The sequence below is a fragment of the Solea senegalensis genome, linkage group LG2 (genome assembly GCF_019176455.1).
Source record: "Solea senegalensis isolate Sse05_10M linkage group LG2, IFAPA_SoseM_1, whole genome shotgun sequence".
Taxonomy (NCBI): Eukaryota; Metazoa; Chordata; class Actinopteri; order Pleuronectiformes; family Soleidae; genus Solea; species Solea senegalensis.
The window spans coordinates 30617573-30632632 of NC_058022.1; the positions used below are offsets into that span (position 1 = coordinate 30617573).

Genomic DNA, 15060 nt, shown 5'->3' on the forward strand with positions numbered 1-15060 from the left:
GGAAAACTTGCATAGTTGCTCATCTGTTTCCCGTCATGTGTGAGTGGATTTCACAGTCAGTCTAGACATTTATCAGCATTCAGAGGTGCCACCTTTTAAAGTTGCTTACATATGACCGTGTAACAGTTCTCTCTTCAGTTAGTCACGGCAGTGATAGTTACAGAAGACTTTACACAGGGAGATGTAGGGTTTTTGGGAAACATCTCGTGTTAAATAAAATTGGTAAACCAGGGTTAAAGTTCAGGTTAGGGACGCCTCACAACTCCTTGAAAGGAAGTCTAACACGTTTGATTGCCACATACTGAAGTAGTTACAGTTTACACACAGTGATTCACCCTCAAATGGATCGCAGGAGATTATTTTTGGGGGTCCCAAACACATTTGCAGTATTTTCCCAATGTTTTAGTTGAGATTTAATGTATATATGTTTCAAATAACGTGCATTAAGTTAAGTTACGGTACATTTTCTTTGAAGTCATTCCTTTACCAATTCAAAATGAAATTAAGTGACTGTAAATGAGTTGCTAAATTGTGGGCAAAAATGCAGTGCCATTAGTGTCTATTTTATTAAGAAACTGCAAAACACTGCTGTGCTTTTGTTGTTCTTGAACAATTTTAGAAATAAAAAAAAAGATCTGTTCACAAAGGTAACCATTCACTTAAATATGCATAGTTATTTTTATATACACATATCTCTATCAGTTTAGAGAGCCCTTTTTTGATTAAAATAAAGATTCTCTATTCTCAAAATGAAATCAAAATCCAGTTATTAACATTCAGTTTATGCTTTATTTAATTATTATTTTTTATTTTTTTTAATCTCACATAAAGCACTCCGTTTGAGTGCTTTAGTGAGTTAAAAACACTAGTGCGATCATCGCATGACTGGAGATCTTCACATTCACTCTTCCGTCTGTCACTGATGGATCATTTAAAGCTTCAGCATCAGCTGTGGAGACTTTCATGATCAACATCAGTGTACGTGTCTGAGCAACAGAGATGCTGCGTGTGTTTGAAGAGCGTTTCAAAGCTCTGCTCGGTCAGAAGGCATGAGCCTCACTGTGTGTGTGTGTGTGCAGCGTCAATGTAGAACGCCGGGGCAAACTCTGAGGCGTCTGTGTGATATTTTTTATCATGTATTTGTAATATACTGCTTGTTTTTCAGTCTGTTTACATCAGTACTGAGTTTCCTTCATGAACGCATGTGTTCATATAAATCATATGATCATCAGTCGCAGAAAATGAGCCGCGAAGAAGTGGCTTTGGCAGTATTCTGTGTTCAGCACTCAGTAAATCCGACTGTTCACACTCAACTGACAAAGTCGGCTGTGATTTGCATACAGAATATTGCACTGAACCACATCTATTATTCAGCTTTTAATGTTACCTGGATAAGGTTCACGTTTTTGTCCCTCGCTCAGTGTCCAGAATCAAAAATAGATGAAACAGGAGTTGAGCCAGAGTGCTTTACAGAAGCAAAATGCTTTGACAACTCAAAATGGGACAGAAAAAGACACAACATAAGACAAAGAACATGTAACCCATAATAAACGGCCACATGCGATCACACAGCATCAGGACTGAAAGCAAGATTGAAAAGATGACAGTTCCAGAGTCTTTGTCATTCATTAAAGCTTTGTATTACTAGAATGGTTGTAGTATTTTCTCAACTCAGGGGAAACTCGTGTTATTCCTTTAACCTGATACAGTAGTTTAGTTAGTTTTTTTTGTAATTTACATTTTGCAATTAGATACAATTTACAAATTAAAAAGATAGATGAGCTGAAATGGACTTTGATATTTTATTTATTTGACTTTGTGTGGGGGTCACACGGTGTTGTAGTGGTTAGCACTCTTGCCTTGCAGCGAGAAGAGCCGGGTTCGAGCCCCGGTTGGAACAAGGGCCTTTCTGCATGGAGTTTGCATGTTCTCCCCGTGTGTGCGTGGGTTCTCACCAGGTTCTCACCGAGTTCTCCGGCTTCCTCCCACAGTCTAAAAACATGCAATGTGGGGATTAGGTGAATTGGACACTCTAAATTGACCATAGGAGTGAGTGTGAGAGTGAATGGTTGTTTGTCTCTATCTGTGTGTGGCCCTGCGATGGACTGGCGAACTGTCCAGGGTGTACCCCGCCTTTCGCCCGATGTAGCTGAGATTGGCACAGCACCCCCGCGACCCTCTGGTGGAGGATAAAGTGGTTAGATGATGACTGACTTTGTGTGGGTCAAAAAAGCTTAAATTCACTGTTATAGGTTGCGATTCATCATTTAAAATGGAGTTTGCTTGCCTCAAAAACCAACCCGACCACTTGACAATCTGATTTAGAGCATTTCTCCTCTGAAGAGACAACATTCCGAAGCATGCGATCCGACAAAAAAAGACAAAGCCCAATTAAACAAAAGTACAAAACAAAGTCAACATGTTTTTGTTTTGTTGTCAATGAATTTTATTCAGACAATAGTGAATGATGGATTCATTGCTGGAAACACATCTGCTTCAGAGTGGTGGAAATGTCTGCACGTGTTGACTGAGCCTTTAGTTAAGTGGCTAATATTTGTTTTTCCTTGTGACCACAGTGAAAAGTGAACATCTGTGTCTCGCTCTTTTTTTTCTGGGCACAGACTGTATCACAATCTCACTTCAAAAAACAACAACCCTTAACTATTCCTTTAATTGCTACGCTGTGGATCTGCTTTGTACAAAAAAACAGTATGTAAAAAAAACAGATTTCAGCAGCTGTATCCTAAACTTTGAACCTTGGATCATCTCCTGCTCTGGGAGTTAGAGAGTAGAGACAGATGTGAAAATGCTTATCAGCTTTTATTGCTGCTGAATTCAGTTAATATAGAATTTCACAGGATTTACGTCTAATCTACAAGTTCTGGACCCCAACGGTGAATTCTTCTCCTCTGAAGATATCTCAGCAGTAAGAAGCAACAATTTGATGTGAAATCCTCCTCGAGTGGCATCTGCTCACTGAAATGCTTACTTGTCTAATTGTGGGAACCTGGTTTGTGGCCCAGTTTTGAGTCGAACTTCCTGGCACTGCGAGGGCCAGCTCCGCCCAGCTGCTCCGCCCCGTCAGGAGCTTTTGAAATGTTTGCTCCATACTCCCCTCCACAGCTGACTGTCATTATTCTTGCAGTCCCCACTTAGCCAAATTGCAAATTGAAAAAAAAAGCGCGGGTCATTAGAATACGAAGCCACTGGCTGAACCGCTGATCAAATTAGCGGCAGCTTAGAGCATGAATCAAAATAGTCCTGAGACTGCTACCACACATGATGAGGAGACGGTTCACTGAGCCCAAAACATATGGAGGTGCTTAGGATTGTCTGTCACTTATTACATTTTCTGAGGAGCAGGGGGGGGGGCATGCATCTCATCCACTGAGTCTGACTGGCATGGACACGCAGTCTGCACACACACACTGTTTTGTTCTGTTCTATCACTAACAGCCTTGTCCTCAATCATCACTGCATCAGTCAGACAGCTCCATGACGGGGGACATTATCAAGACTTTATTTCATCTTAACAGACACACAGAGGTGGGAAGCATTGTTTTTAAAGTGATACTTTAAGGTTATTTAGTTTTTTTTGAAGTGTCTTTGTGTTTGAGATGGCTGCCACACCACTTCACAAAATTCTCACCTTATAATAACATTTACATTTAAGCATTTAGCAGACGCTTTTATCCAGAGCGACTTACAAAAGAGGAGTAAGATTCATAGAAGTCTTGGAAAGAAATCCACTCGACAGGAACAGTGGACTGAAAGAGGCAGAAGGAGGTAGTGCAGGGGAGGGGGTAAGGTAAGTGCTAGGACAGAAGATGCTCTTGGAAGAGCTTCTTGAGGATAGACAGGGACACGCCTGTTCTGGTTGTGATCATTCCACCAGCACGGAAGGACACACGAAGATGTTATGATGTATCGTTGGTTTGGCTGGGAAGACCAGCAGCTCCATTTTGGAGAGGGTTAGCTGGAATGCAGATATGTCAGAGAGACAATCTGAGATTCGTGCTGAGACTGTGTGGTCGTCAGGTGGGAATGACTCTATCCTAAGACTGTTTGATATTTAATCTCACCAGTGCACAGGCATTTCTGACTGGAAACTAGTTTTTCTCTGATTTTGCATCACGGTACACAGGTGTTGTTATCCACTGCTTCCATCAGTCACTTCAAATGTGTCATTTTGTGACTCCAGTGTTTAGATTTACCTTGGTGTCACAAGCTAACCTAACGGGGCAGCAGTAGACCAGCAGCTCCAGGTTCTCCACAAGCTAAAAATGATGATTTTCTCCATGGACTTTGGTGCGTGAAAGTGGGCAATTCTTGTCGGTAAGGGGGATAAAATGGCAAAAAGACACTCTGCATCAGCATTGACTGTGTCAGTACCTCACACGAGCACACTTAAATGAAACTAGTGTTATCCCTTTAGAATAATACAGAATAAACAAGTGAGGAAAGACAACACAATGGGACCCAGATGCTTCATCTAGACCAAACAGCTTGGAGCTCCTGGTTATTTGACCAAGCGTGTCATTCAGTTCCACTTCAGTTTCACTTCCAAGCACGTATAGGTGTCACTCCCTTACTGTCAAAACAAATACACACTCGGTTTCTATGATGAAATTCTTTTGTGGGGTCAGTGCTGGTTGCCTGTGACGCCGGTGAATAGTGTGCATTGATTTATTTCTAACAGATTTTTATTTGTAGGGTTCAAGCAAGAACCCTCTTGAAACTGGAAGGATTATTATTATTATTATTATTATTTTGGGATTTTGTTGCTCTTGAGGCAGATGCACAAGCGGTTGAGTTTTAGCTCAGTAATGAGAGTTAACCAGAAACAGGTTTTGACCTGTTTCTAGTCAAAATTTGAATTGCTGTCCATTTACATCAGATAATTCAATAACAAATTGTTGTGATTTAATTTTCATTTCAATTGTAATGGAATAAAATTCCCATATTCACCCAACCATGTGGAAGTGAGTCAGTGCATTTAGACACGTGGACATGGTTGAGACGAAGTTCTGGAGTTCAAGGACGAGCGGTGATTTTCAGTGACCTTCAACTTGTCAAATCTTGAAGCAGATGAGCTGCAGCCGCAAATGACCACTCTTGCCACCTTCTTAGGTGTTGTGTTTACCTAATAATTAAGTGGCAAATGAGTGTATATCGATAAGTTTATGCATAATACACAATATTACGTAACATTTATTCTTATAAATATTTACCCATTTAAGCAATTATCAAAATGACTTTTTTTGGATATAGGTTATTACCCAGTGTAAAGTGACACAACATAAAGTTATCAGTGTTCCCCAAGCTGTTTCATTCATTCATTCATTTTTCTTCAGTTTAATGACTGAGGTGGTCAGAGGAAGCCAGCATCTTATCCCAGATTGATTCTTGATGAATCTGAGTCAAGCAGGAGCCACTCAGCCAAACACGGCAGTGTGCCAGGTTGTCTTTCAGAGCAATCATTGTGAGGCCTGAGCTCCGCCACCAGCCCGAGCTTCAGCTCCTGACATTTAGTTTTTGTATTCAGCGCGCCATCTTTCATCACTGCATCCCAACATTATGAGGGGAATGCCTCTGGAAATCACATGCCCAGTGGATAAAGATCACACAGCACGCTGTTGACTGCAGTCAAACAACTATTAATCTGTGGTCCTGCTTCTCTGATTAGGTTAAAATGATGGGGACGAAGCTCACATAGAAGAGCCACAGTGCCCCCTGGTGGACAAATACTAACACAACCTGGTGGAAGCACTGCAGGGTTCAGTTTTTGTGCTCAGTTTGAAGTTTAACAACATAAATCATAAAACAGCTTTCTGGCAAAAAGAGCAGTGCACTAGCTGTGGCTCTGTCCAACTGAAGACAAAAGTCATGTCCACAATTAGTTTCAAGCTGATCTTTGAATGGTAGGCTACGTCGGTTTGTGGGTTACAACAAAAGCATTTTTTACTCATGTTTGAATGATTACATATTGAATAATCGTGTAAATAATTAAATGGCCCTCAGGCCTTGTATAGTTCTGGACACTGTTCAATTGAAGCTATGATGAAATCTGTGGGGGGGTTTCATGCATTTCTGAGCTGAAAAATAACCTTTTTTTAAGTTTTTGTTTTCAAGATCACAGTTCGGTGTGTTCATGCAGTTTTTTGGACAAGAAAATTACAAATAACGTCTTAAACTGTTAGTAACTTGAATGGTGGAATGGCTGCTCAACCAAAATTCAGCTGGTCAAAGTTCAGTTTAATCACTTTATGAGTGCATAGTGAGTATTTGTGTAATAATTATTCAGTTTATTTTTTTTTAGCATGGGCCTTTTGTAGAAAATAAAAACAATTCTAGTCGCAGAGATTTTTGTATGTGTAGGCTTCTATTCCAGGAAGCAGTCCAGCATCATCTGGATGTTTTGGAAGGAGTCTCTGCCCAGGTAGTCAGCGTGTCCAGCCTCCCACAGCCTGCGACGCTCCAGCTGCTCTCTGTCTGGCTGCTGTGTAATGTCTGCTGCACTCTGTCGCCACCAAGTGAGAGAAAAATACATTCAACTTCAGAGATAATTCATCACAAGGAGCATGCCACTTTTTTCAGGCAGGATCAAAGTGGATCAGTGGTAAAGTCGAACAGAAGTCATTTTTAAGATTTGTTTTTGTTGTTTTGACCCACTTTAGTGGAGGGGGTTGAAGTATGACCTAATAGTCCTGAAAAATTCATTTTCATTTAGACTTTAAGTTTAAAAAAAATATTCAAATATGGTTCCAACGTTAAAGTTAATATGTTAAAATATAAATACATGTTAAAATATTTATTATTTAAAATTAAAATGTGGTTCTTGACGATGTGCACATAAACCAGATCTGTCAATCATCGGTATTCTTTACTGTTATTGGAAGGTCATGACCCAGCAGCCAATCTAAATATCATCCCAGATAGATGGGCGGGGCTTAGCCGTAGCATCCAGGCAAGTGTTGTTGGAGAGCCGTTATCATCCATAAATGTTGTGGCTGACGACCAGTTATGCTGTGGTTTGGACTAGTGCGATTCTACTAGAGGTAAATCTATCTGCATGTGTTTAAATATGCTGTGATTAAGTGTTAAAGTTTAAAAAGAACGGGTGTCGGTAACTGCGAATAGCCGTTAGCATTAGCATATTCGTGTTTCACGTAGCTGTCGGGACTGTTAGCTTTACATGTGAAAAGAGTTGTTAATATAAGTAACTGCTAGTACTTTTTGAAATGCTATATGTACTTATGCTTGGCTAAATTATTCGATTCAGGACAACGGACATTTGTGACCATGACTGAGAAGTGACCGTGAATAAGAGAGCACACAGAGCGCCTGCTGCTGTCATAGGTGTCACAGACTGCTGCTGCGCTCTTTTCCTCCGGGTTTTGTGCCTGACGTGGTTTCCCCCGACACTATGCCTGCTGCCAGTTTATTCATCATATACAGTACATCCAGGATTCGTGAGTACAGATTCCTTTTTCTTTTTTTTTACAATTTATGACCTAATTATTTACTTCTGTGATACAAAACCAATTTATTATTATTTGTGTACATTTTTTAAAAATAAATTCCCAATTGTGGGTTTGTTTTTAAAGTATACTTGTCAAGTATTTCATAAGGTGATTCATATTAGGTAGCAGTTTTTTTTAATGGATGAAAAGGGTTAAAATTCTCTACAAAAGTCATATTGGAGGCACTGCCATTTGTTATAATTTCATATAGATAAATATTTACTTAAACAAGTTATAAGTTAAAATGAGTAACAGTACCAAGTACAGTTGTAAAAAGGTTTTAAAGATACAAAGAACTCGGGCGCCTTCTCATTGTACTACTACACCAAGCAGATGTTATGGCTACATCTGAACGGTACAGCGTTACATACAGTTTAATGTTGTGGATCTCTGAGGGATAAGACTTTGCACATAAAGAGTGAGCACATGACATAATAAAGTGTGGATTTAAATACTATAAACACTTTTAAAAGCTGTTGTAATTGTGTTTGTGAAGCAGTGAGAAAGGAAAAGTTGACTTACAGTGTCGCTATCTTTCAAATCCTCTGTACCCAAAGACTTGAGGTCTTCACTCTGTTCACGCTCACTTGATTTTGACTCTTCTAACACAGGTGTGCAACCTGTGTGAGAGAACTAGAGAGAAGAATATGTTACCCAAAGGTCATGTTGCAACACGGGAGATGATGCACGCAACTGCCAAAACAACAACTGATAACCTTAGTCCACTGCAACAATGTTTATTTAAGAACCATTTAAAAGTCCAGAATGTAACATTTAGGAGGGTTTATTGGCAGAAATGTATCACGGTGTAACAAAGAGTGAATTATTTCACAACATTACTTGGTGAAATTGCATATTGCAATTGCATTTAGTGTGTTGGAGATTGTTAGAGCCATTGTGGGCTCTTGTAAAAACATGGTGTTCCTGTAGACCAGCTCCTCATATAAATAAATTTAAATCAAAAAGACTCATTCTTGGGTAATGGAAAACAACTGATTGTACATTTATGAAACATTAAGTATAATTATTTTCTCTTCAGGTTTGCCATTTGAAATTGTTTTCTTCAAAAAAAATCTTTTATCTCTTCTATCATTTCTGGTATGTGAAGGCCACGGTAGTTCCCTGAGACACTTGGGGCTGAGTGGAGGAATCTTTTAAACTCCAGGGTTGTCTTTGTAAAGGAGACTACTGTAGAGGGCCTTGGGCCCCATATTCCTTAAAACACCCCTTTATTTGATAAATCAGTTGATGTGTCCTCATGGCCATTGTCTGTTAGGAGAAAGTGTGTGTGTTTGTGTGTTCAGACTCATTTTACAAGCTTGTGTAAACAGTGCATTAAGCTGAATGAATGAAACAAATGACATAAATGCAATATGAAGCTCAGGAGCCCGTGGCAGATAATAAGCTCTGACTGTCTGCGTTCCTCTTTTCTGCCGGACTCGAATGCAGTCGAGCAGAAAACTCATAAATTAACATTCTCATCTACTGGAACTAACAAGAAGCACTCAACCTGCCTAATAAGCCCCACCGTAATAATCACCATGATACACTATAAACACAAGCAGCTATGCTCATGAGGTCTTTCACTGAGTTAATTGGTGGACTGACGAGCAAATGTTTTAATGACTACTTGTCGAAGTTGAGCTTTATATAAATCATGGTCCACACACAGAGCTAAATGTTAACTTTTCCCCATAATTAAATATGCATTTACTTCAAAGTCATTGTATGTGGACTAGATTCATGTTTCAAGAACTTGTAACTCCACTCCAGCAATGAGATTAATTTTTAATTGATTAACTGTCAGTAAACAAATGTTTACTTTGAAGAAAGTATAGAGGAATTGCTGATTCCTCAACTTTATTTCCTAAATTAAAGTGGTGCCCCATTGATAATTAAAACGAGGGCAGATGTGTTGCAAGACATTACTTTTGGCTCACGAATAATTCACTTAACTTTTCCAAACATCGACTGAAGACTTAAGTATGTTTACAATAACTCGTAAATGATGAAGCTGTGATTTGATTGTCAAACAAAATAGTAGGTCTTAGAAAAATGGCAGTAAAAATAGCCAGAAATGTTGTATTATACAAATTTGCTCATCATGATTTACATTGTGAACAAATGCATATGTCTATAAATGCGTACAACAGCCTGACACTGACAATTAATTATAGATATTGATCAATATATCCAGTTTACCTCCTCTCTATGTCGTTCAACCAGTGAACGCTGCTCCTCAGTGATTGGGGAAAGTGCAAGAAGTGAGTCCGAAGTGTCCAACTCTTCTGTAAACGGCATCCTGGCTTCTTGTTCTTGATCCTAAAGAACAATAGGGTGAATTGAGTGGTGGGACAAGGCAACAAAGAGCAGGTTTGGGCAGCCATGTCTCATGTTTGTGTCACAGCCAAAACTCTGTGGAAGCTTCTGTGACTTAGGAGCAAACCAAACAAATTGAAGCTGTCCTCTTATGGTTAAGCTATGACTCAACAAGTAATTTGGCATATTTTACTGGAAAATACTCCAATCCTTCTGTACCTGTTTGAATGTGAATGTGGTCTACAATATGTGAACATCCACAGTATCTCCAATCATTTTTCTTCCCCATTTTAATCATGCTGTTTTTCAACTAAAACATTTCAACAGTGGTTGAGCCACTGCCGCCTCCATTATTTGGATCAATGTGTTATTAAGTAACTCAGAGCAACAAAGCAACACAGTTCCCAAACAAGGAAAAAACAGGCCAACAGCTTCTGTGTCCCTGCAAACTAAAAACAGTCTACAGACTTGAGTTTCCAGATGGAAAAGCTCTTTATTTTCCATGACATCTTTGGATCAACCTGAAGCTCATATGCTGATATGAAGAGTGAGTTAGTTTTTATTGCTTTTAGTAAATTGTGAAAAGTGGACCGACCTGAGTTGAGACCTGTTGTGTTCTCTCAGAGTCATGAGAAGGCTCCTTCAATGGTGCAGGTGGTGTTGTGTGTAGTTGTGTTCTCTCAGAGTCATGAGGAGGCTCCTTCCCCGGTGCAGGTGGTGTTGTGTGCTGTTGTGTGTCGTATTCCCTCCACCACAGAGACACAAACCGTCTCATGGTGTGTGAGTGGCCTGCTTCCCACTGGCTGTGGGAACTCCAGGGTTTCATTGCTCCCAGGAAATGGACAATCTTTGCATTGTGGCCAAAACTGAGGAAATGCATAGGACTGCATGTTTGTTTTGTTGTACCAGTTAATTTTTGTATTTAAAGTACCACTCATTTCCAGATGCAAGAGAAAGAATGGATACAAGGTCAGTGTTGACTGAGGCAACGATAAAGACTGGTTGGTCTAACATTATGGGAAACCTGTGTATTAAATGTCACAAGTTTGTACTGACAAACACAACCTCCCTCAGCGTCCTTATTTGATGGGACCTATTATCTGACTTTGACGTCACCAGCGCTTCCATCCTCACTCCTCCTAATCTCTCCTGTTTCAAATCCTACTTCACTGACCACCACTTGAACAGTATCAATAACTCGACCTCATTGTCTGTTGAGAGGAGCTCAGCACTAAACCCTGCCATCCCAAAACTTATTCTAACCTGTGGATGAAACTTGACAGTCAAGTGTGTATTTGTCCAGTCATCCTGTCTGTCTGTAGCTTTAATTTTGAATTGCAAAAAACATCATGGTTTAAAAAAACGCTTTTTTTAAACCATGACTGTGTATCTATGTAAGTATGTTGCTGTGGCAACAGGGGATGCAGACATACTTACTGTTGGAAAGCAGGCAGGTAAGTGTAGATGGAGCTGGCACTGAGGTTGTAGATAAAGGGCAGGTGTTTAGCGATGTCTGTATGTGGCCAGCTGCTGAAGAAAGAGTTCAACAGGCCCTGGTCTCCTCCTGACAGCAACAGATGCAGCAGAGGGAAATGAAACATATTTTTAAAAAGTGTATTTATGTCCCGCAGATGACAAACTGTCCTCATGGGATGTTTTATTTTGGAATCAAGCAGTCAGTGGTAAGAAAAGGTGTGTGTGTTCCAGATTATATTACTAGAATGTATGAACGTGGCATAAATAAACTGACCCAATCCCACATTGGACCCATTAAAAAAAGAATAGTTCAGGGTTGAGACACAGATGCTCAATGTACACATCATCTAATGAAATCTACACCTGCTTAAGTCTGTGACATCTAAAACATATGTACACTGTTTTCCTCACCATTAGACAACCTTTATCAAGAGAAAACTCAATTTTTGGAGCAGGAGAGTGAGCTGTTTCCAATTCAAAAAAAGACTCTATTGCGAGTCTTCGATCAGGTTTCATACAGTGAACAGTTTTCAAAGGAAAAAACAAAAACTGACTTGGAAAGAATAATGAGCCATGGACAAACACCAGTGATCAGTTGTCTAAATTTTGCGCCCCAAAGACTGCCCACAGCCGAGCAGACTGGCCCAGATAACCAGATATAAACATGTAACACCAGTAACTACCGGGGCATGCTCTTGTGTGCAGCTGCAGATCTGTTGGCGTCGGTGTGGACACATGTCAATCATGTCTTTATAAACTTTTGTAAATATCTAACTAGTTTGAAACATGGTGTCATAGCAAGAGGAAACACTCTGTGTGTGTCTCTCTCTCTCAGCTCTGAACCGCGCGTCGTGTCTGATCTCTAATCGATTGTGCCAGCTGTTTTTTCTTTTGATCCGTGTTTTTTCTCTTTTGATTAAAGCCTAAAACTTGTCGTGTCCTACCATCAAAGCTGCCGTGCTGCAGGGCGTGATCCAGGAGTCTGGCGTGGGTGTGGAGTGATGGTTTGAAGACGAACACGCCAGAGTTGAAGCAGTCTGGCCAGCCGGGATCAGGAGCTGCTGTCAGCTCGTCTCTCTCAAACAGCTCATCCACGTTACACAGAACCTGAGAGGAAGCAGCCGATTACAGTTTGAACAGGTTGCAATATATATGCTATGGAAAAAGTAATGGCATCATGAAGGCTTTCATTCGTTAAATGTCTGATATTTGTGTAATAAGTGATAGGAGTGGTGCTGCTCAAAGAATTGAAAATATTGCTATCAAGACTTTTCTATGAAAAGAATGAAAAAAAGATTATTGTCACTTAACAGAATGCTCACTCGATCGAATCTATGTCCATTCAAATTAGATTTTTTTTTATGAGGTCTTTTTGTGCAGTGACAAAAATACAATAATCAAAACTCCAGTAGAGCAGTGACATCGAGGACAGTTGAGTCATGTCGAGAACATCATGCATGTGCACAAGTTCATGTGTGTGCGTCAGTGCGCGTACGACCCTGAACTCTCATCTTGATCAGTGTTTTTCGCACTCCCCTTTCAAATGCATGTTCCAACCGACATGTTTGCACTGACCAAACAGACCAAGAAGCTACAGTAACATTACTGTCAAACTTGAATCCAAATAAAAGTCTGCCTTTATTGACTGACAGAGGAATATTAGACTTTTAACTGTTGTAGGTAATCGCCAGTTAACATGCTGTACAGTGAATTGTGCGATATCTGGATGGCTTCATTTAGACTGAGCTCGGTGTGTTTGTTTCTATGTATGAGTCCTCTGAAGAGTGATTTTAAAAGTGCAGAAACATAATAAAAAAGGAATAATCTCACTTTATGGTAAGTACATTATGCATCTCTTGATGTTAAACATTGCAGACACTTATTTATATCTTATAGCGGCAATACTTTAAGAATCATACATGTCTGTTGTGTCCTTTCCTTTGTTTTAAAGATTTGCAACTTGTAACTTAACTCAATTGATGACTAAGAAACTATTTTTTGGGGAGAAAACTGTTGGCATGCACTTCACAGAACACTCACCCACTAAAATCTATGCCAGCTTAAATCCATTACATTTTAAGAATATACTTTGTCTCACCATTAAATGTGCATATTCACATTCAGACTGTGTTTATAGAGGTAACTGTTTGTTCAATGAACTTACTAGTGTGTCAGCATCCAGAAACACACACTTGCTATAGTGAGTCAGTGTCCAGCAGTGGATCTTAGTGAAGGTGATGCCGAGCTCAGGACGTTCCAGCAGGGCCAGGTGGTAACGGTCCTCACTGTCCATCATGTCCACCACAATAACCTCATCAAAAACACTCTCAAGGTCAAGCCTGTTTCAAAAGGGGATTCAAACATGTCAGTAAACTGTACAGCGCCTGTTAAGAACTGCATGAGTCATCAGTGACCTATGACCTTCAGAATCATCCTAACCTGATCTGTTCCTGTATGCATCTTGGCAAAGTTCTCAGGCACCCACCTTGACTTCTGCGAGACATTTGGAGTCACCATGGCAACGATGCTGCGAGTTGTCCCGTGACGTTGTAAGCTCCTGGCCACCACTGTGGCTCCCATGCAGTAGGACTCTGTGGTGGCCAGTGTGACAAAGGCCTCGTCTGCTACAGAGAATAATGACGTGAGCGGTTGCAGAGACTGAGGCAAGTATTTTATGTCCTTAATTGTCACTAATGACTGAATTTGGTCACGATACCATATCAAAAATGTCCACTAAGGGTTTAAAATCCACTTTAAACTCTTAAAATCATATCGTACATACATCGTTTAGCTGCTTTAAATTAGAATTGCAACTAAGGATTATTTCCGTAATCGATGAATCTGTCAATTATTTTCTTGATAATCATTTGGTCCATAAAATGTCAGAAAACGTTAATAAACAGTGATCAGTGTTTGTGAAACCTGAAAATGGTGATGTTCATGAATGTCTTGTTTTGTCCACAAACCAAAATGATTCAGTTTTTAATGATTTCTTGTTATATGGAGCAAATAAATGAAGAAAATATTTCCACATTTTACAGACATTATTATACATTTAAGAACCTGAAACAATCAGTAATCTTGTTTTAATAATAAAAGATGCTTCAAAGTGATTAATCGATTATTAAAGTAGTTAACTACTTTAAATGAGATCATTATGAATCATGACGTCCTGGAGTGTTTGGAGGGATGCAGGCTTCCCCTTGTGGCACTTCAAAATAAAACTCGAGGGCTGTATGTTGGTCAATTAGACACTTTTTATGCTATTAAAAATGTCATTAAAATATTCATGATTTTCCGCATTTACAAATATCAAAAGTAATGGAATTTTCCAGTTATTGTGAAGACTTTTTATCACAGTGCACAGTAAAATTGCACATTATTCTATCCCTCCTTGGTATGGACTGTTACCAAACATTGAAAAACTCAGAAAGAGAATTGCAGTGAATGTAAATAAGTAAATGTAATTAAAGTCACTGACCTGCCATTGCTGACGTCTTAAAACCTCTGCTTTCTCAGAAAGTCTTCCACGTTCAGTCTTTCATGCCTGCTCCAATGACACTTGCAAACAAGCTTCTCAGTCTGTTTTTAAATGGCAAAGGGAAGTGTGTGTGACGGGGGGTGGATCACTTATCTGTTAGTTCAACGGGTCATTCAACTAGTGTAACAGACACACCGGCCGCCCTGTTGACCCTCTGCTCATGTCCTGCACATACATGCTGAGATGAGTTCACTTTCACTT

The 15060-nt window shown here is 39.7% G+C and overlaps 1 protein-coding gene and 1 long non-coding RNA gene across 3 annotated transcripts; one reads left to right on the forward strand and one right to left on the reverse strand.

Annotated features, from left to right (window-relative positions):
- Nucleotides 1-5387: 5387 nt before the first annotated feature.
- Nucleotides 5388-14866, reverse strand: gyg2 (glycogenin 2). 2 transcript variants are annotated; one of them, XM_044050067.1, is made up of 9 exons: nucleotides 14800-14866; nucleotides 13804-13939; nucleotides 13483-13657; nucleotides 12263-12425; nucleotides 11280-11406; nucleotides 10438-10708; nucleotides 9726-9845; nucleotides 8046-8156; nucleotides 5388-6520 (listed from the first exon to the last, which is right to left on the reverse strand). In XM_044050067.1, the coding sequence occupies exons 1-9, from the start codon at nucleotides 14804-14806 to the stop codon at nucleotides 6383-6385; spliced, it is 1248 nt and encodes a 415-aa protein (XP_043906002.1). In that variant the 5' UTR covers nucleotides 14807-14866; the 3' UTR covers nucleotides 5388-6382. The 2 variants fall into 2 exon arrangements, with proteins under 2 accessions (XP_043906002.1, XP_043905994.1); XM_044050059.1 differs by having other exon boundaries at nucleotides 13804-13942.
- Nucleotides 6902-13872, forward strand: LOC122784770. Its single transcript, XR_006362220.1, has 4 exons — nucleotides 6902-7058; nucleotides 7283-7472; nucleotides 12241-12458; nucleotides 13789-13872. It is a non-coding gene; the product is annotated as an uncharacterized LOC122784770 (long non-coding RNA).
- Nucleotides 14867-15060: the final 194 nt, after the last annotated feature.

What these genes read in the sequence shown, in the direction of transcription:
- gyg2 (XM_044050059.1), bottom strand. An exon ending in GCAGCACGGCAGCTTTGATG is followed by an intron (nt 11,407 to 12,262) that starts GTAGGACACGAC and finishes TGTTGCTGTCAG; the next exon opens with GAGGAGACCAGGGCCTGTTG. An exon ending in TTGAACGACATAGAGAGGAG is followed by an intron (nt 8,157 to 9,725) that starts GTAAACTGGATA and finishes TCTTCTCTCTAG; the next exon opens with TTCTCTCACACAGGTTGCAC.